General features: G+C 42.0%; 1 protein-coding gene and 1 long non-coding RNA gene across 4 annotated transcripts in view; one reads left to right on the top strand and one right to left on the bottom strand.

Annotated features, from left to right (window-relative positions):
* The first annotated feature begins 336 nt into the window (after positions 1–336).
* On the top strand, positions 337–3,319 carry LOC139606568 (uncharacterized). Of its 2 annotated transcripts, XR_011684656.1 has the most exons (5): positions 337–445; positions 1,938–2,028; positions 2,107–2,178; positions 2,740–2,823; positions 3,184–3,319. It is a non-coding gene; the product is annotated as an uncharacterized lncRNA (long non-coding RNA). The 2 variants fall into 2 exon arrangements; XR_011684655.1 differs by lacking the exon at positions 337–445 and having other exon boundaries at positions 1,748–2,028.
* Positions 3,320–8,962: 5,643 nt separating this feature from the next.
* The window catches only part of LOC139606557 (PDZ domain-containing protein 4-like), a 50,899-nt gene continuing 38,590 nt past the window's right edge, over positions 8,963–21,271 (bottom strand). For both annotated transcript variants that reach the window (XM_071458808.1, XM_071458809.1), the window contains 7 exons: positions 19,691–20,120; positions 13,318–13,732; positions 13,136–13,206; positions 12,671–13,017; positions 11,810–11,950; positions 11,561–11,673; positions 8,963–10,259 (listed from right to left, as the gene is read on the bottom strand). In XM_071458808.1, coding sequence (XP_071314909.1) covers positions 10,016–10,259; positions 11,561–11,673; positions 11,810–11,950; positions 12,671–13,017; positions 13,136–13,206; positions 13,318–13,732; positions 19,691–20,120 — 1,761 coding nt within the window. In that variant the 3' untranslated portion in view covers positions 8,963–10,015. The remainder of the gene's footprint in view (positions 10,260–11,560; positions 11,674–11,809; positions 11,951–12,670; positions 13,018–13,135; positions 13,207–13,317; positions 13,733–19,690; positions 20,121–21,271) is intronic.

Raw genomic sequence — 21,271 nt, 5'->3', positions numbered from 1 at the left:
AAGTTGCGGCTTGTTTCGAAGGTTCCACTGTTCCTCTCAACAGTCAGTCAGCTGTGATCAGACGTTGGACCGACTTGATGAACAGTTTGATCATGTTGAGAACATGAGGCTGTCACGTCTCGTCCTGATCCCTCAGGTTATGTCTGCATTTCTTGTCTATTTCTGTTATTCCCTGTTTTATTTTAAATGTCTAACCTTTCCCTCTCGTTCCAGATTTACTCTTCCTGCCCTTGTGTGGTTTCCCGCTTCTGTGATTGTCGACCCCGCCCTAATGTGTTGCACCTGTGCCTCGTAGTCTTCCCCCTTTAGTCTGCGTGCTCCCTGTGCTCTGTGCCAGTTTGTCTCTGCACTGAACAAGCGGTCCATCATTCTTCGTGTCTGTTCTGACCTCAGGTTTTTTTCTTGCCCTTTGGATTTGGTGGCTTTCCCTGGACTGAGCTTTTGTGTAATTAATCTATTTTTTTGCAATAACGACTTTGCTTTTACCTACATCCTGAGTCTTGCTACTGAGTCCCAGTTTTGTGGTTCTGATCAATGCAGCATCAGACGAACATCCAGCGCAGTGATATTAGATGGCACCATGGATGTATTAGATTGTATTAGTATGATGTTAAGCAGCAGGTGGATGTAATATCCTGGTGGTCTGGAAATATGAGTTAAATTACAGGTGTGCATGGTGAATAGTTTATTCCTCACCACACCCTTGAATGTTGATAATCTGACTGGGGTTCAGCCAGAGAACAGCCACAACATGACACAGCTGTGGCTCATGGGAACTCTAGTATTTAAAACATCTGAGGGAAAAACATGATTCGTCTGGTAGAAGGGTAAACTGTTTATAGCAGGTGGCAGAATAATCCTTTAGTGTTAAATTATCCCTGACACTTTCCTGCCCCTGGAGGAGGAACACTGAGGTTAAAGGTGCCCTGTACCAGAACTTGCAGCGGCGGTCGTCTCGGTCACCTGCTCACGCAGGTTGTTGGTCTTTGAGAGTTCAGTTTGGTTTTGAAGCAAATGACGCTCTGAACAATGAAAACACAAAGAAACAGGAACTTAATGACACAAAAAATATAATAAACACAAAATATATAAATAAAGTAGTTAAATGTTCATTAACTTATTAGGCTGTTTGAGAAAATTTGAAGAAATAAAATTTCAGTTTTTCACATTTCAGGTCAATTTGCAGCATTAACCTATTTTCATCAAGAGTCTAAATTAGCAAAAGACTAAATGGACCTGGAGTAATAATGCCTTAATCTGAGATAATGTGGGGCTTAAAAGTGGCGATAGATTTCCAGCAGGTCTGCCTCTTGGTTGGATCTGGCTCCATGGGGCCTGATACAGCAGGAGCCACGACTTGAATGTGAATTTGTTTCCATTACTTGTTTTTTAATTTCACTATTTCAAATTGCACGTTAAGCAGGTTGATGGAAACACATCTAGCGACAGCTGTCTTAATGAGGATCTGCAGGTCCTCAATCTGATTTAACTCCGACCTACGACGAGCTGTCTAGTGGGTTTGAGAGACGGGGTGAGACCAAGTGCCGACCCACCATGATGTCACCCGTCAGTTTGTGAACTGCTGGTTTTAAACATCAAGTTTGCACTTTTTTGAAGAAACCATATTTGGTTGAGAAGGTGGAGCTGAGGAGGAGTGAGGGGTGGATCGAACCTGCTCTGTCCTCTATCCTGATTGTCAGGTACAGTCTGTCAATCACACAGTAGCCCCACCCAAATGCATCCGGTGCTTTATGGTCTATTTCCTCTAAATGGAGCATAATTTAAAAAAATGAACATCATGTTGTGTTGAAGAAGATTTGAAACTAGAGACTGAGACATAAACTCATCAGGAAAACGTTTACTGAGGTAATAAATCAGAGAGAAGTCGAGACTTTTTCCCATAGACTTCAATACAATCAGACTCTGTTTCCAACCAGTGGAGTCGCCCCCTGATGGTCAGTAGACAGGATGAAGGTTTAAGGCTCTTCAGCATCGGCTTCACTGTTCAGACCCAGATTCTACGTCCAGGTTTGTAGACAGTCTGTGGGTGAGATGGTTTCACTTTCATATCAACAGTTTGTTTATATTCTTGTTTTATCACTGCAGGTGAAATAATACAAGCAGCACAGAGGAAGAGATGCTGTTTGGCTGTAGTGAGAATGACTGAGGTTAAATTAAGTAAGTTATGGCCACAGTAAATGTCGGCGTGTGGACTTTGGTGTGACTGCATCATTCAAAACCGTCTCTTACTTTTTCCTCTACAGTTTGCTCAGAGTGGTGTTCCATGGCTGAGTCACCTGCTCCCTTAACTGGACCTGTAACTTGTAAATCGCTTGTTTCAACCTCATGAATTCCACCTGTTCATGAGGAGGTGCAACCTTAACGTTGTTATTTTATGATTCCCTGTTCTCTGCTCTCTTTCATTCACAAAAATGTTGCAGAGAGTAGAAGTTACAACCCCGTCCTGCCTCCAGAAATCAGCAAGTTTAGCAGAGTCATTTCCTTTTTAGAGGCATAGGGCTGCCAAACGTGTCAGAGCAGCTCTGCACTGTGACAGAAAGTGTAAAGGAAGGGACAGTTTGACATGGAGGGCTCTTCTTTCCATGTCGGCAGGTTATTTCCTCAACTACCCCGGTTTGGTGCCTTGGTGATATCTGTGGAAGTGGGGGTTGTCCACACAGTCTGGATTTAATATTATAGATCAGTTTAAACTTATGTCTCCACTAATGCCTCCCTCAGGTCTGACTGTTCCCACCAGAGTTACCAGCCAAAACACTGGATAACCTGAGTGACGCCTGGGGCTGTGATCGCCAACATGACTGTGTGGGTTTGACTTTTATTGTGGTGTTCCCAGAAACAAAAAGAGTTTACTATGAACAAAAAGTATTTCTCATTCTCTAAATATCAGCAAACTGTTGTCAGGAAACAATGAATAACATTTCTATGACTTTTAGAAAACACTCACCATCCATGACAATGAGGTCAAACATGTATGTCTTTTGAAAGGAATTGCTGCGCAAACCACACCTGTACTGTCCCTCGTCAGACTTGCTCAGTTGTCTGATGGTCACATACAGTGTTGAAGAGAAATGTTGTGTATATTGGAGACTATATCTGCCTCTCTGAGCCGTGACATCTGTTGTTTCAATGACAACGTCGTCTCTTCCACATTCTTCTCTACAGAAGAACCTCTCTTCTCCAAGAAAAGTAAAGGGGCATTGAACTGTGACATCTCCTCCTTCAGCGCCGAGATAGACCGGGAGCTGTGTACTGATGAGAGCAGTGTTTCCATCCTGCAGAGCTGCTGAACAGATGAACAATCAAAAGTTATACTCTGTACTTACCGTACAGAGTTTACTGTATAAATAAAGGTCTGAATCAATCAATTGAGGCTCAGATCCTCTCTTCTGATTGGCTGACTGACCTGTTGTTACTAGAGCCTGAGAGAGGAGATGTAAAACGACACTGAGATGGTTTTTGGCTCTGAAACCACAAATATATCTTATGGAGATCAACACTTCACAGTGAAAGTGTAAACTGTGGGACCTTTAATGTGTTTTAGTTTTGCTGTTATCCTTTTGTCTTTTCTCTCTCCTCCATCCTTTCTTCCTTTTTTCTCTTTTCATACACCAGTGAGTCATAAAAAAAAAGAAACTGTTGACATAACAATAATTATATCCATGTGAACCTCCTACAAAGGTTTAATGTCAATATTCACTTTAACCCTGTAATGCCTGACCCCAGAAATAATGGGCAGAAAATTCTGATTTCTTGAATCTGGAACCTTTTATTTGGCCCTTTCACAAAATTTGAAAAAAAAATTACAAAAAATTATTTGCATATAGGTTTTTCCAAATTTTATACATGATTTTACTACATACTAAAATGCAAAAAATTATCTAATTATAACTTGCTTCAACAGATTAAGTGTTCATGTTAGAATATTACTAAAAATTTCAAAGAAAATGTCACTGGAAAATCGTAAAAATCACAATTTTCTTTACCTGGATCCAGTGAGTTGGGAACTATCTGAAGGTGGCCAACTTGGATTGTTCCATGTACTGTGTTTGAATTGTTGTAGTGATGAAGATATCCACCAGGGGTTGGAAGACAAGTATCAGATTGGATACAAGAGGGTTTTGAGTGAAGTTTTTACCATAAGGTGATGCAATAGGTCTCAGAAATGCTTGTATCAAATTTGATTCATTTGGCATTATAGGGTTAATTTACTGAAGAATAGAAACTTTCTGTAACTAAGACACAAAACTTCGCAACAGCACAACATATGACAAAACAGTCGGAGCCCGATGACAAAAAGGGCCAAATGAAATTGTGAAATCAGCATTAAGAAAGGTGAGCAAGACAAAATATGGAACATAAAATACAGTGGAGATGAACCTTCACGTCTGTTTTATTAAAAGGTCAAGATTTCAGCCAGGAACCAGGAACTTTTATCATCATCTTGTTTCACTCACTTCCCATTTATCACAACAACTGACTGAACTTAACTTCAGTCAGTAAAACTGCAGCTTTCACAGTAAATGAGGAAATAATTTAAGGTCATGTGAGTCAATTTATCCAAACTTTTCAATGACATAACAACAAGGAAGAGAGAAAGTGGCTGTACTCACAGAGGAAGAAGCAGCAGATCAAAGTGTGACAGACTTTCATGTTGAGGCTCTGAGAGTTGACCGCTGCCTCTCGTCTGTCTTCACTGGTAAATAAGGATCTTCTCACTTCTCTCAATGATGGAGTCCCTCCTCCAAACACTACACCCACAGCTCTGCTCTCCACCCCTCCTCATCAGTGGCAGCTGATATTGATTTCACCCTGTGAGTGTGTGTGTGGTCCCATCACAGTGAAAACATGACTGGACCAAACTGCATTAATTACAAAATTAATTCCAAACAACCTAACCATCTGTTAGGTGCCTGTGATGTAGTTCTCTGGACAGGATACTCTGAACTGAACGCCATCAGTTTTTTGCACATCGAAGAATTGACTCAGGTTTGTATATAAAGGAAGAAGCTTCCTGTTTACAACTCACAGGATAACTTTAGCTGTTAGCTCGCTAGGAATTGTTACTCAAGTGGATGTCTCCCCTTTGCACCTGACTCCTGCTGGATTGAGGCTCTACACTTAAAACACATCCTATATTCAGAAATGACACTTTATTGAGTTGACTTTTGTGTTTGTGTTATTGTAATACTCATTTCAACCACAAGGGGCTGTGAATTTTCAGCCCTGAGCAGCAAGTGATTATTTTCTTGTTTTCCTTTCTCTGGGTTTGTCAGAAACAGCTGTTTCTCTCTCTGGTTGACCGTCACTTCCCTGTTGTTTTCCTCCTGTGTCAACAAAACATGAAGATACACATGCAGGAGCTTTGCTTTTTTGCCATTTCTTCATAGGTCAGATAGGTCTAGTCATTTGTGACATTTTAATGTGGAAAAGTTAAATATTATAACTATTGTAAATATTATAAATATTGTAACTTTAGATAAAGGGTGATGTGTTCATAGTTGTACTTATGTAAAAGTACAAAATGTACTTGAAGTAAGAAGAAGAAGTAAGTGACTGAGAAACAGAGGCCATTGCTGTCCAAACACTTTTACATGAAGTGTGTGTGTGTGTGTGTGTGTGTGTGTGTGTGTGTGTGAGAGAGAGAGAGAGAGAGAGAGAGAGAGAGAGAGAGAGAGAGAGAGAGAGAGAGAGAGAGAGAGAGAGAGAGAGAGAGAGAGAGAGCTGCTTGCAGGTTGTTCCTCATCTGACCAGCAGACGTCACTATTGACCACAGATTTACACCAGACCTCTTAAACACAGCTGGTCCTCCACTTTCATTCATTTTAATTTGTCATTTTACATATATATATATATATATATATATATATATATATATATATATATATATATATATATATATGGAGGATTCATCCCAGCTCCTTATAATATGATGAACAAAAGTCAGGCTGGAAATAAATAATAGTCTTATCCTGCTCTGTATCTGTAGTGATGTACCACAGGGAGGCTGTCATCCTGTAGCCGACATGTTCCTCATCTTTCAACTCTTCTCTTCTTGTCTTTCTCCTGATGTCTGCCCTGCTTGTCTTCTCCCGTCTGTAAGTGTAGATTGTTCTTCATTACTCATGTTTCTTTTCTCTCATAGTTTCCCCCTTATTAAAAAAAAGGCTTCTTTTCTTAAAATGGTGCAGTGACAGAATCACCTCATGCCTGGTGGTTTTTATTTTTTAGTATTTGATCATTAGGGACCAGTTTCAGTGACCAGAGCTATTTAATGTCCATACTTGTTACTTACTTACATTCTTATAATTGTTTAAACATCTGAATTATTCTGATGAAATATTTTCATTTGAAAAAAGATTGAAAAAAATTTATAAATAAAGTCCAATAAAGAGGCACTGAATAAAAAAAAGAACAATGCTGCCCCTGAAATAACTGGGACACAGCTAATATGGAGGTGTGTGTGTGTGTGTGTGTGTGTGCATGTGTGTTTGCACAGTCTGTGCAGCTTCTGTTGTTTTGTGTTTTTTTTTTTATTGCTGAGGTTTTGAATTTGGTATCGAGAATCATGAAATTTCAGTGGTATTGGAATCGTGACATCCCTACTCCCAACAAGACAGTCAGACAGTGTCTCTCTCTCCCTCTCTCTCTCTCTCCCTCTCTCTCTCTGCTGTTTGCAGTGCATGTCTCTCTAACCTTCCTCTGTGTCTGTAATAACCGTTGGACAGGCTCAGTCTGGTTCGTCCATCGCTCTGCAGGATGAGCATCTGTTCTGGGACTGTCAGATGTGATTGATTAGTCTCGTCACCATGGAGACAGAGGGTTAACGAGCTGCCTGTCTGCTGTTACTACTGCTGTCTGTTTACCTTTCCCCTTATTTCTCTCCATAGTTTTTCAGACCATCTCCTCCAAACTCTTTGATTCTCTTATTTGTACATTTCCATGATTTTCATTCATCCCTCCCTTTTCTTTAAATGTCCTCTTCTGTGGCATGAAGAGTTCTGTCATTTCCTTCTCTTCTTTTCTTTCAGCTCAGTCCTCTCATATCTCCTTTATTACCTCCTTCCTGCTGACCCTCCCCCTTCCTTCCTTCCTTCATGGCTGAACTTGTTACTCACTGTGCTGAACCAGCGCACATTTCTTTCCTTCTTTTGCTCTAAAACCCTGCACTCAGCCTATTACCTCCTCTCTCTCTCTCTCTCTCTCTCTCTCTCTCTCTCTCTCTCTCTTATTAGCCCAGTGGAGGAGGGATTTGGATCATTGCTGTTACTCTGGCTGGATATGAAACGATGACAGATGCAGTAGCCTGCTCTCCTCATCTGTAAAATCAAATCACTACCACTCACACTCATCTGTGTATGATGTTAGTGTTGTTGGTGGCAGGTCTACAGTCCTTAAGAAATAAAGTTTATCCTGGGATCAAAGGTCAAAGGTTAGCAGCAGTTTCAGCTCCCAGCCCTTTCCTAAAAACCTCCTGAACCACTGACACCGAAGGATCCAAACTGTGAAAAGCTGATGGTAATGGTGGTAAAGACAACAACTCCCATGATCCCACGCTATTTTTTAATGAAGTTACCCAACGGCATCTTTGTTATTGTTTAGACTGAGAGACCCCTATAGGCAGAAGTTAAGTACCTTGTGTTTAAATGTAGGGAAATGTTTTCCCGCCAAATGCTCTCAGACAGTTGGGTTTGTGATGTCACTCACAGAAAAGAGCAGGCGGCACTTCACACATCTCATTTCACTTCATTTCATTTACTTAACTTTCACATCTTTCACTACTAAAAATGTCGGCACAAGGCTTTGTACACTACATCACTTTAGATTCAAGAATTATGTCCAATAAACCACAACGTTCAATACTTAATTCATGCATTTCATTAGACTCAGTATTAATATTTCATTTTACACATCATGGTCCCAGACACAGCTGGCCTGCTGTATGAAGGCCCGACCATGCTGTGAACCATCCTGCTGCCAAGGAAAAAATCCACAAGCAACACAATTTAATGGACGTAATATCAGCAATTTAAAAAACAATTTTTCCAGCCCCAGTGACTGTGTTCAAAGATGGACGACACGTCTCCACTTCCAGTCTGCACAGTAGTGACCAGGGGGTGGAGCCGCAGTATCAAGGTCCCGCCCATACACCCACTCGACCCTATTACGAGTCAATCACAGCTGTCAATTATGACGTCACCGTCCTGTTTTATAGCAAATATCTAATTAAAACCAAACGTTTCTTAAATGAAGAGTTGAACCTCAGAGACAAAAACAACCTAAAATGACAGAAACCACCGTTGGAAAAAATTATTTTGAGTGTCCTTTGACTTTTTTGTTTGGTCCATGTCCCACCTGCTGACACAGCGGGGGGTGGGGTTTATGACCTATACTGCAGCCAGCCACCAGGGGGCGATCAAGATGTTTTGCCTTGTAGAGCTGTCATGTAGTCCATCTTTATACGCAGTCATTGACCAGTCCCCTTCCTCCTCAGGAGTCTCAATCAAATTAAACACAGATCAATGAGATCTGACAGTCAGGATATAAAACAGGGATTTTTCCTTTAATATACATTGTGGTTGAATATTGAGTCTTGGTCTTCAGCTGTGTATCAATAATATTTTATGATTATTTGATCAATATGCGTCTGCACCATAAATCTCTGTCCATTTATTGTCCTCAGAGACTAACGTCACTTAGATTCTCAGACATGAAGCCAAAGTCTGAAAGTGACATTGAAAAGTTCTTCTCTCGAAGGTCGTCACCGTATCGACGTGTCCGTACTCAACGCCGTGAAACTGTGCCGTCACATTCCACTCTGCAGGTAATGAACTTGCAGCCGTGAACAGGTTGGTGGGTCCTGGTGCTTTGTTCAAAGTTTCTTTCCCAGCTCTTTGTATGTTAGCTTTTTTTTTTTTAATTATTTTTTTGGGCTTTTTATGCCTTTATTATAGGTAAGTGGAGACTGACAGGAAAGGGGGTGGAGAGAGGGGGGATGACATACAGGAAAGAGTCGGACCGGTCGGGAGTCGAACCGGCTCACTGCCTGCTAAGAGCGTCTTGCGCTCAACATGGTACGCGCCCTAACCACTCGACTACCAGGCCACCCCTCTTTGTATGTTAGCTTTAAGCTAGGTAGCAACCAATTGTGTATGTGTAGTCTGAGTCTACCTGTGTGTTCAGCTCAGGTAGTTAGAACTTAGCTTCCCTCCAGGGGTTTAACAGTTTTTTGTTCAAGCTGAAACATTTAACTCCTTCACCTCAGTTTGTTCTAGCCCAGGTGAATTTCTCACGTTCTCCCTTTGAGAACTTTGGATCTGTCTGAACTCAGTAGGAGATCAAACCCGTGTCTCTGTACCTGCCGAGCCACCACGGAGCTGAGGGGCTGAGAACCAGAACAAACGGTTTCCTCTGTTAATGTGTGAAGTGACGTCATAAAAGACAGAGGTTGAACAACCTGGTTCATATCAAGTGGGGACCTACTGTCAGAGATGTTTGGTTGTGAGACCTATGTCCTGATGAGGGTCCAGTCCAGTACTGGAGTTAAGCATTCGCTCTTATTTTGAGTATCCATTCTTTTACCCTTTTTCTCTTACTCTTCATTTTCTTATTTTCTAACCTTAAAAGTCATAAAGTTACTCAACTTTCAGTTAATTTTTCTGTGAAAAAAAAAGAGGGTTTTTCCAGATTTTTTTTGAAGCTGTTGCCGCTTGTTCAACTTTTCATCACTGTCTTTTCAGAACTGGTTTCTGAAATTTCAGGCCTCTTCCATATATTCAATCCTCTCACTTCCTTTTTCTTCTTCGTATTTTCATCTTCCTCCCCTCTGTCGTTTCACTCGCTATCAGAGACAGTTCAGGGAACAGTCTTGATCAGATCTTTGCCATAAACCAAAAAGTTTCACGTTTGAAATTTCTCCTAATTCTCCAAAGTCTTTTTCTCCTATGGTCAGGTTCTTCCCTCCTCTTTCCTCTTCTTCCTCCTCTCTGTGCTCAGATCACACCGTGGTCACAGAAAGCAGAGGGTTGTATATTTTCTTTCCGTCCGGCGACCTCGAGCCATGGGCCAGCAGCTCCTGGATGGTGATCCAGTTGTCCAGGATTCGCCGGTTCCTCTTCTTCATGATCTTCTTCTGGCTCAGTAACAGGATGTTGTTGGTGGGGGAGTCCTGTCCGGGGTGAAGCTGCACGCTCTGGGAGGAACAGTGGTCTTCAGTGCCCCCTGCTGACAATGAAGGGTCCCTGGGGATAAAACCAAAAGTAATACTGAGTTAGTAATACTGTGTATTTTAACAGAGAATACCTGTCGTGTTTTACATATTTTCGTACGTAGCCTATAAAGTCCTAACAGATTACATTATTTTAAAATCTTGTGATCACAAGATAAAACACTGAACAAAGATATAAACACAACACTTTAGTTTTTGCTCCCATTTTTCATTGGTTGCAATAAAAGACTAAATAAAAGAGTGCACAAAAGGCGTCTTTCTCTTAAATCTGGTTCATAAATGTGTTTAGATCTGTGAGCGAGCAGTGATCATCCATCCACCCGACAGGTGTGGCATATCCAGATGCTGATTACACAGCAGGGCGGTTGCACAGCTGTGCCCTGGGCTGGTCACAATAAAAGGCCACTCTAAAATGTGCAGTTTTATTTTGAAAAAAGACATTTATTAAGCACTGAACTGTGGATTTCTCATGCTTCGGGCTGCAGATGTGTGTGTGTGCAGACATGACTTGATGCAATAAAAAAGTGCTTCCATTTCAGTTTTGTGAAATATTGCTTTGTCTAAAAAAACCACCTCATGCGAGTGTATGATTTTTCTTGCTATTTCAGTTTGGCACTCAGCAGGTTAACAGAAACACACCTGCTGAACTTTACTATACAACATGTGAGTTATTAGAGCTGTGTGTTATTCCTCGTTTTGAGGACCAGCCCTTTAAGCTCAACACTCCCAGGTTTTCCCTGAGCTCACAGCTGATGGGAATCACGCTAATAACTGTAATGGTTCAGTGTTTCAACCATCAAAAGAACATTGTTTAACAAACACAATCTCAGTTTTTTTTAGTCTTGTGGGATTTTCATGAAAGAAGCTGAAGTGACTGTTTGACTGATGGATTATTGGTTTGGACCAACAAGGAGTTTGTCAGCAGGATGTTTTATGGATTTTCATACTGAACGGCATCTTATCAGCAGCAGGAGGTAAGAGGATTTTGTTGTTGACATTGATCTTGTCTTTATCTCATGACGTCGTGGTGAACACAGAGATGGGTAAACTCTGAGCTCTTGGCTGAGACAAACCTCAAAGAAACCTTTATTCAAAAGCAAAGAAAATGCTTATATGAGTCCAAATAACCTCATAATCTCTATCAAACCTCTTATGACCCAAACCTACATTATAATCAAGACTACCTACATTAAAATGTTTTCTTTAACCTGAATATATTTTATGTTAACACTGTACATTATCCATTCTGCATGGAGAAGTTAGACAGTGTTTAGGATTCACCCTCAGTCGTCTAATATCTTGTGAAATCAGAACCTGTCTCCTCGGAGGTAGTCCAGACGGCTCTGCATCATGAACTCTCTTCTTCGTCTGTATTCTCTGGCCCTCAGCAGCTGCTGCTTCCTCTCCTCTTTGCTCCAGTATCGACCCTGTTTGGAGAACAGTCACGTGGTTTAATGAGCAGTTTGTTGAGCTGTATGAGAAATACTTAGTTTAGACAGTTTAGTGCCTCTATTCTCTTGACCCCTGTAATGAACTCCGTCTTGATTTCTGTGCAGACTCTACCTGTTTCATCTCGCTGGCAGCGTCGTCGTCGGTCGTCATGCCGCTGCGTTCCTCCCTGATCTTCATGGCTCTGGCCTTCAGCAGACGGTCCCTGACCGGCCGCTTGGCCACGTAGCGAGTGCCATCACTGCGGATCTTTACCTGGACACAAAGAGGACGAATCAATAGCCTATCATCTTGTCAAAGGTCACACTAGAAGCAGGCAGAGGTGTGTTTCCTTTGAGCCCATGGGGCTTAATTTAGCTTCATGAAGTCTTTGTTCTTGATGTGATTCTTGCCTCAGATTTCTAGCATGTTTCTACCTGAAGCTGTATTTAGGAAAAGGCTTTGATTCTGTTCTGTTCCTCAGACCCAGTTGAAGGGGGTCCTTTAAACTAGTGGTTCTCATAGTGGGATCCGGGGACCCTCAGGGGTCCTTGAGAGAGTTTACGAGGGCCCCCAAGAAAAAGGGGAAAAATTTATTTCCATCCATAAGTAACACAATGACAGAATGGGAGAATATTTTGGTCATAGGTTTCCAACACTTTCTGTAATAAAACAAATAAAAGCAAAAAAATCTTACTAGACTGAGGTCCGCGGTCTAATTTGTCAGTTTAGGTCCTTGATGTGAAAAGGTTTGACAAGCACCGCGCTATAGCGCTTTTCTTGTCTTACTAACCTCTTAACATTACATATAAATAAGTAAAATAAAAAATACATATAAATAAGATAAAAATGACATACAAGAAATGTAATAAATAAAAAAAATTTAAAATGACATATAAAAAAATAAAATAAAAATGACATATAATACTCAGATTGCTGATTTTTTTTGCAGTCTACCCTTCATGTTGACTTTATGAGTATCATCACAGTATTTACCTTCCACTCCATGCGCTGTGGTGAGGCCGATGGTGATGAGTGTGTCAGCCCAAGTGGTAAGGCCAGACCTAACCGTGAGGCACCCGTGTGATGGTCCTCCAGGCCGCAGGGGGCACTGTTCACACTCCGGGGGCTGGCCGGGCCACTGCTGCCGGTGCCCAGCCCTCTCTCCTCGCCCTCGGCCCTTGCTGTGTCCCTCACTCGGTCCAGAGGGTCTACCAGGCCCTCAGAGGGCAGGGTCATACAGCTCTGGTAGCGCTCTAATGGTTTGTTGTGGCTGTGGTGTCGTCTGGTGAAATAGGGACTGGACTCTGCACTTCCACCTCCAGGCCTGTTGGTGGCTCCACCTGCAATGGTAATGAATATAGTCAAAAATTAAAAAGAGTTAAGGAACTATTCTGGAGTTCTGTTGCTAATAGTTTGCATCCTTATTGCATTTTCTTCCTCATAAAACATTTTGTGTACCTGTTCTGGAGCCCCGCCCTCCATCAGCCACACCCCTTCTTGAAGACAATCCCGCCTCTCTTGTCAGAGACCTGATGATGGCAGCAAACACATTTAAATAACACTGGATGTTTTGTCGTAACAGAAAAACACACATGCATTTTTACAAAGTCTAAACTAACTGTGTTAATAGAAGTAAAAACCTGAACTTGGAGGGTGTAGAGGGGGTGGAGCTTGAGCCGTTTACCCCGTTGCCATTGGCCGTTTCATACTTCCTGTAAGTACTTGGGGAGAAAGAGCAGCTGAGGTTCGAGTGGCGTCTCTCTCTGTCCCGCCTGTGACGCCGCGGGGTAAGAGGGGAATTCAGAGGTGGGAGGTGACCGAGGGGGAGGAGAGGAGGTGGAGATATTAGTCGCCTGCCTCTTTCGTCTTCCTCCTCATGGAGAGGCGGGATCTGCTCTGTGCTGACCAATGGTGTGCTTCGACAGCTCTCCCCGCCGGTGTTGTAGGCGCTGGTGCTGTCTTTGTCGTCTGATCTTTCCCGCTCTGGGAGCTCATTGATGGCCGACAACTCATGATGGTGAGGGTCATCGTCATCCTCATTATCATTATCCATACCTACGAGAAAGGATTTTATATTGTTTTAATTTATTTTTCATTTTTAAAGCTCAAAAATGGAAGAATCCAAACTGTATTTAATCTTAGGAGACATTTCACTTCTGGTTTTACATTTGTCAGATGAAAAAGCTGAATTTTAGCGAGGTTAACGTTCAATTCAATTCAATTCAATTCAATTCAATTTTATTTGTATAGCGCCAAATCATAATATACATTATCTCAAGGCACTTTACAGGGTCAGGTCAAGACCTTACTTTGTTACAGAGAAAAACCCAACAGTTCCCACAAAGAGCAAACGCTTGGCGACAGGGGGGAGGAAAAACTCCCTTTTAACAGGAAGAAACCTCCAACAGAACCGGGCTCAGGGTGGGGGGGTCTGCCTCGACCGGTTGGGTTTAGGAGGAGATAAAAAAAAGGGGGGGAGGGGGAGAGAGAGAAAGACCAGGAACAGCTGTATAGGTAATGGTGTTATCAATAATGATGACAGATAACAGTGGTTAATAGTAAAGATGAGTAGTGGTGGATCTGGATCCTGCTGTTCCCGGGGCAGAGATGCAGAATGAGGACAGAGAGAGGGAGAGAGAGGAGAAGCACAAACTACGGGAGAGAAAAAAATACAAAATTAATGGCATAAAGTAGTTGAGAGAGAGAGTGAGAGAGAGCCCAGTGCATCATGGGAATCCCCCAGCAGTCTAGCTCTATAGCAGCATAACTAAGGGATGGGTCAGGACATACCTGAGCCAGCCCTAACTATAAGCTTTACTAAACAGGACAGTTTGAAGCCTGATCTTAAAGGTAGAGAGGGGGTCTGCCTCCCAAACCCACACTGGGAGCTGGTTCCACAGGAGAGGAGCCTGATAGCTGAAGGCTCTGCCCCCCATTCTACTCTTACAAACTCTGGGAACCACAAGTTGACCTGCATTTAGAGAGCGAAGTGTCCTATTGGGAAAATAGGGAACTATAAGCTCTCCAAGGTACGATGGTGCCTGACCATTAATGGCTTTGTAGGTGAGGAGGAGGATTTTAAATTCTATCCTGGAGTTTACAGGGAGCCAATGCAGAGAAACTAACACGGGAGAGATGTGATCTCGTTTCCTAGTTCCTGTCAGTACTCGTGCTGCCGCATTCTGGATCAATTGGAGGCTTTTTACTGAATTTTTGGGACATCCTGACAATAAAGAGTTACAGTAGTCCAGTCTTGAGGTAACAAATGCATGAACTAGCTTTTCAGCTTCCTTTAGACACAGAATGGGTCTGATTTTAGCAATATTGCGCAGGTGGAAGAAGGCTGTCCTAGAGACTTGCTTTATATGTGAAGTAAAGGACAAGTCCTGGTCAAAAATGACACCAAGGTTTCTGACTGTAGCACTGGAGGCCAAGGTGATGTCATCCAGAGTCAGTATATTATCACATAGTGTATCTCTGAGGTGTTTTGGGCCAATTACAATAACTTCAGTTTTGTCTGAATTTAAGAGTAAGAAATTACTGGTCATCCAGGTTTTTATGTCCTTAAGACACACCTGAAGCTTGGCTACCTGGTTGGTCTCACCTGGCTTCATGGATAAGTACAGCTGGGTGTCATCTGCGTAACAATGGAAATTTATCTGGTGCCTCCTAATAATGTTTCCTAGAGGAAGCATATATAGAGTGAAAAGTATTGGTCCTAGCACAGAACCTTGTAGGGCTGGCTCGGGTATGTCCTGACCCATCCCTTAGTTATGCTGCTATAGAGCTAGACTGCTGGGGGATTCCCATGATTCACTGGGCGCTCTCTCTCTATTTCTGTCTCTCTCCCCCTCTCTCTCTCGATAACTTCATGCCATTAACTTTGTATTTTTTCTCTCCCGTAGTTTGTGCTTCTCCTCTCTCTCCCTCTCTCTGTCCTCATTCTGCAGGTATCTCTGCCTCTGGAGCGGCAGGACCCAGATCCACCACTACTCATCTTTACTATTAACCACTGTTACCTGTCATTATTATTGATAACACCATTACCGACACAGTTGTTCCTGGTCTCTCTCTCTCTCTCTTCTCTCCCCTCTCCTCCCCCTCCCCCTCTTTCTATCTTCTCCTAAACCCAACCGGTCGAGGCAGACGGCCGCCCACCCCGAGCCCGGTTCTGTTGGAGGTTTCTTCCTGTTAAAAGGGAGTTTTTCCTCCCCCCTGTCGCCAAGCGCTTGCTCTTTGTGGGAACTGTTGGGTTTATTCTGTAACAAAGTAAGGTCTTGACCTTACCCTGTAAAGTGCCTTGAGATAATGTATATTATGATTTGGCGCTATACAAATAAAATTGAATTGAATTGAATTGAACTCCATGACTGACCTTAGTGATGATAGAGGAGTCATTATTAACATGAACAAACTGGAGTCTATCTGACAAATATGACTTAAACCAGCTTAGTGCGGTTCCTTTGATGCCGACCATATGTTCTAGTCTCTGTAATAAAATCTTATGATCGATGGTGTCAAATGCAGCACTAAGATCTCGTAGGACAAGTATAGAGACAAGTCCATTGTCTGAGGCAATGAGGAGATCATTGGTAACCTTAACCAGAGCTGTTTCTGTGCTATGATGGACTCTAAAGCCTGACTGAAAATCTTCAAACAAACCATTTCTGTGCAGATAATCACATAACTGGTTTGCAACGACCTTCTCAAGGATTTTGGAAATAAAGGGGAGGTTGGATATAGGTCTATAATTGGCTAAACATCTGGATCAAGAGTAGGCTTTTTAAGTAGAGGTTTAATTACTGCAACTTTAAAAGCCTGCGGTACATAACCAGTTGATAAAGATAAGTTAATCAGACTTGATATAGAGGTGTCAATTAAAGGAAAAACTTCTTTGAACAACCTTGTTGGAACGGGGTCAAGAAGACAAGTCGATGGTTTAGATGAAGAAACTGTTGAAGCGAGCTCAGAGAGATGTACAGGAGAGAAACAGTCAAAATATAAACCAGTTACAGTCGACTCTGAGGCTGCTGAACTGGACAGTACATCTGAGCCAGCTGTGGGGAGGAGATGGTGAATTTTTTCTCTAACAGAGACAATTTTATTTGTAAAGAAGCTCATAAAGTCATTACAACTGAGGGCTAAAGGAATAGATGGATCAACAGAGCTGTGGCTGTCTGTCAGCCTGGCTACAGTGCTGAACAGAAACCTGGGATTGTTCTTATTTTCTTCTATCAATGATGAATAATAGGATGTTCTGGCTTTACGGAGGCTTTTTTTATACGCCAACAGGCTGTCTTTCCAAGCCTTTAGAGATTCTTCCAGGTTAGTAGAACGCCACCTTCTTTCTAGTTTCCTTGAATTTTGCTTTAAAGCTCGTGTTTCTGAGTTGTGCCATGGAGCTAGCCTTCTCTGACTCACTACCTTCTTCCTCAGAGGGGCCACAGTGTCTAGAGTTGCACGCAGTGAGGCTACAGTCCTGTCAACAAGGTCATCAACCTGTGTGGATGTGAAGTTAAGAGAGCTGTTCCCTACTGCATTGATACATGGCAGTGGGCTCAGTACTGATCGGATCCTTTCTTTAAATTTGCTAACGGTATTGTCAGACAGACACCTGCTGTAATGGACTTTTTCCCCAGATGCTGTGTAGTCCATGACTGAAAACTCAAATGTTAACAGAAAATGGTCGGATAAGAGAGGGTTTCTGGGGGAAACTGTTAGATATTCAATGTCAGTCCCATAAGTCAGAACCAGATCAAGGGTCTGGTTAAAAGAGTGAGTGGGTTCATTAACATGCTGAGAGAAGCCAATTGAGTCTAATAATGAATTAAATGCAATACTCATGCTGTCACCTTCAACATCTACATGAATGTTAAAATCACCCACCATGATAACTTTATCTGTGCTGAGAACTAACCCAGATAAAACTCTGAGAACTCAGATAAGAACTCAGACTCAGGGGCAGGTGGACGATATACAGTAACTAGTAGGACTGGTTTTTGTGTTTTCCAGTTTGGGTGAGACAGACTAAGAATAAGGCTTTCAAATGAATTATGATTAACCTTAGGCTTTGGATTCATTAATAAATTGGAGTGATAGATGGCTGCCACCCCTCCTCCTCGGCCTGTGCTTCGAGGGATATGAACGTTAACATGAGTGGGGGGTGTTGATTCATTTAAACTAACATATTCATCCTGCTGCAGCCAGGTTTCAGTCAGACAGAGCAGATCAATGTGATGATCAGTTATCAGATCATTGACTAGTAGAGATTTAGATGAGAGTGATCTGATATTCAATAATCCACATTTAATTTTCCTGTTATTTGGTTCTGGAATAACAGTTGTGTTAATTTCTATTAGGTTTTCATGTCTAACTCCTCCTCTGTTCACTTTTGATTTATTACATTTAAATTTAGGTGGTCGGGGGACAGACACAGTTTTTAGGGGGTGAATGGCAGCGACTGCTCTAAGAGGCGCAGAGAAGAGTGTAGGACTGCGACTCTGCCTCCTGGTCTCAGCTCTGGATTGTCATGGCTTTGGCTTTCTAATAAATTCAGTGAAGTTTCTAGATAAGAGCGCAGCTCCATCCCGCGTGGGATGTATGCCGTCCCGTCTAATCAGACCAGATCTTCCCCAGAAAGTCTGCCAGTTATCAACAAAGCCCACATCGTTAGCGGAACACCACCTCGATAACCAGCGGCTGAACGATGACAAGCGTACATGTCATCGCTGGTTAAACTTAATGTTACCTTAATGCTACCTTAATTTTATCTTAATACAATAGCGGTACATTTTTTAATCTTGACTCTTATGTGTAGAGAGTTAATAAATGTAAGTGTATCCATTCTCCATTGTCTCACATTAAAATATGATAAAAAATACTGGAAAAACCTGCATTTGTTGCCATCTAGTGGTTGAAATTTTCACATCTTAAAACTGAGGTGTACTGTGGTGCAGCATCACAGAGTGGGTGTGGCCACAAGTGCAATATATGTGAACTTCACAAACATCAGAAGTCAGAGCAAGTAGAAAAAAAAATCATATTTCATCACATTTAGCATTTTTATGAAGAAATTGCAGAAAATTTTGACTGGTAGCTTAAATGATAGCATCCATTCACTGTAATCATATCCAGGTAAAGGCTCAAGACAACAATACTGTTTCTTCTGTATCTTTAAAAAATTATGTCTGTTCTCCACTAGATACATTTTGCCAAATATGTATATATAAAAAACATAATTACAACATGGATTATTTTCACTTCCAACTTTTCTCTCTGCTCCAGAATGTGTTATGTTCTTTTCTTTATATAAGTTTATTAAACGGCTTCACTGAGATAAAAAATGTCTTTATCCAGAGTTACCTGGTTCTTGAGCCAGAGAGGGTTCATGTGTTTGTGGTGGATGGTGGGAAACCAAAGTGCTGTACTTTCACAGCGGAGACTGAGGTTTACGTCCTGTAACCTCGTCTGTGGTTTAGATCTCAACAAGTGCTCTGAGAAAACATAAATCATGCTTTTCTCTCCAGGAATAAAGATTTTAGAAAAACTAATGAAAGATGTAATTAGTGTACATTTCCTAATTATTCTGATTAGAAACTATTTGCTGAAAATTAGAAGTAAATTAATGTAATTTTAGCAATAGTTCAATATTTCTTTTCATGCTGAGAGTTAGATGAGGAGATCAACACCACTCTCATGTCTGTGTGGTAAATGTTAGGCTGTAGCCATCAGGTAGTTAGCTTAGCTTAGCACACATACTGGAAGGAAGAGGAAAAGTCTAGCGTAGCTCTGTTCATGTGCTAAAGATCCACCCAGCAGCTCTTCCCAAGCTCACTAAGTCTCTGATGGTTGCCTGTCAAACTCACGGTGACAACAAGACACAAAAAGCACAACCTGTTGAACTATTCCTCTCAGTCATGAGCTAGTAATTCACATTTCCACTGACTCTAAAAAGGCTAAATGTCAGGCTTTCTCTCTGTTACACATTCCCGTGTCAGGTGTTGTCATGGTTACCTGCTTCAGGAGGGCCCGGGCGCCCCGCTCCGGCTGCCACCGTCTCTTCCTCCATCATCCAGGCTTTGAGGCATCTCTCTCTGAGCTGCTGCATCTTTTGGGCGCGGAGGATGTTGCGACACTTGAACTCCAGGTGGCGTAACTCTTCATCGATGAGCGCCATCTCGTGCTCACTGAAAGTCTCGTTGCAGTTCACATCCACTACTGAGGAAGAAGAAGCTTCCTCTTCTCCTTCCTTTTCTGCCTCTTTTCTCTCCTCTTGGTCTTTGGTCTCTTGGTCATTTTTCACTGTGTCTCTTTGCTGTTTTTCGTTGCGTCTCTCGTACTGGCATTTTATCTCCAGCAGCTCATGGTATCGCTGGCACTCCTCCTCTGTCAGACCTGGCATCATCATCATCATCGTCAGAGGCGGCTGGTGGTGGTGGTAGTGCTGTGGGTCAAAGGTCAGGTCAGGCCAGAAACCAACAATAGGCCACGGAAGTAATAGTAATAACAAGTGTTAGAATCTATCTAGATTTCGTTTTTGAGCCATGGCCAGATTTTCTATCAGGCAGCTGTCTGACAGACTGAGGACCTGTCCAGGGTGAACCCCACCTCTCGTCTGATGTCAGCTGGACTGGCTCCAGCCCCACCTCTAAAGATGACCTGTATAGCTAATGGATGGATGCGTTAATATTACAATAAACTCCCAATACTTGTTTCATTTTAAAATTCTTATCTGTGGAGATAAATCATTTCTACCTATTCATCTCTGAGCTGAAAACATTGATAATCTTATCTGATGGGACTGAAGTCTGAATCTCTGCCCCCTGACAGGAGCTGTTTCTCTCTCTTTACCCAGCAGCACTAAACACAGTGGAAACACTGGACACGACTCTTGTTGCTATGAGACGACTGACAGATTGTCTGAAGTGTACCACTGTGGATAGTTGCTGAAAGGTTTTCCTCATGAGCAGATGCACATGGGTGTGTACAGTTATTAACCCTTTAAAAACGAGTGTGTCGTCGACGACACATTTGCACAGGCACACTTTGGATTACCGTAACTCTGTCACGGTTTGAGCAATCGGAAAATTCCAATGGTTTCTGAAAGCTAAGACCTTGCGCTTTAGGCATATAGGTGTCATTACGGTAATTTCACCAGGTGGACATTCTGAGGCGCCGGTGTTAAAGGATTAAGGTCATATCAGCTCTTAAAAGAATAAGTCAAGCTCTAAAGATAATATTCATTCATTTTCCTCTGATGTCATGCTCAAGGAGGAAAGCTCAAATTCTGTCACCATGTTGTACTGTTGTAAAATATCGAATCTGACAAATCATTTCCATTGAACCGCTTCCCAATCGATCAGCAACTAAAGAGACAATGGACAGAGGAAATCACTGCGCCATAGTTCAAGGTAAAACAACATATTTTGATTTGATAACCCGTTAGATATTGTTCGACAAAAGCTAACGTTAGCATTCAACCACTTCCTAGCTAACATTACTGTTTGACAGTGCTACATGATACAATGAGAAAGGCATAAATAAATTCTGAAATACCAATGCACACGTTTAGTTACACCTGGAAGTAAAATGTAA

The sequence above is a fragment of the Trachinotus anak genome, unplaced genomic scaffold, assembly GCF_046630095.1.
Source record: "Trachinotus anak isolate AG129_WGS33_773 ecotype Australia unplaced genomic scaffold, CSIRO_AGI_Tana_v1 ptg000022l, whole genome shotgun sequence".
Classification (NCBI taxonomy): Eukaryota; Metazoa; Chordata; class Actinopteri; order Carangiformes; family Carangidae; genus Trachinotus; species Trachinotus anak.
The sequence above is the reverse complement of the archived record's forward strand: the minus strand, read 5'-3'. Positions and strand labels throughout refer to the sequence as shown.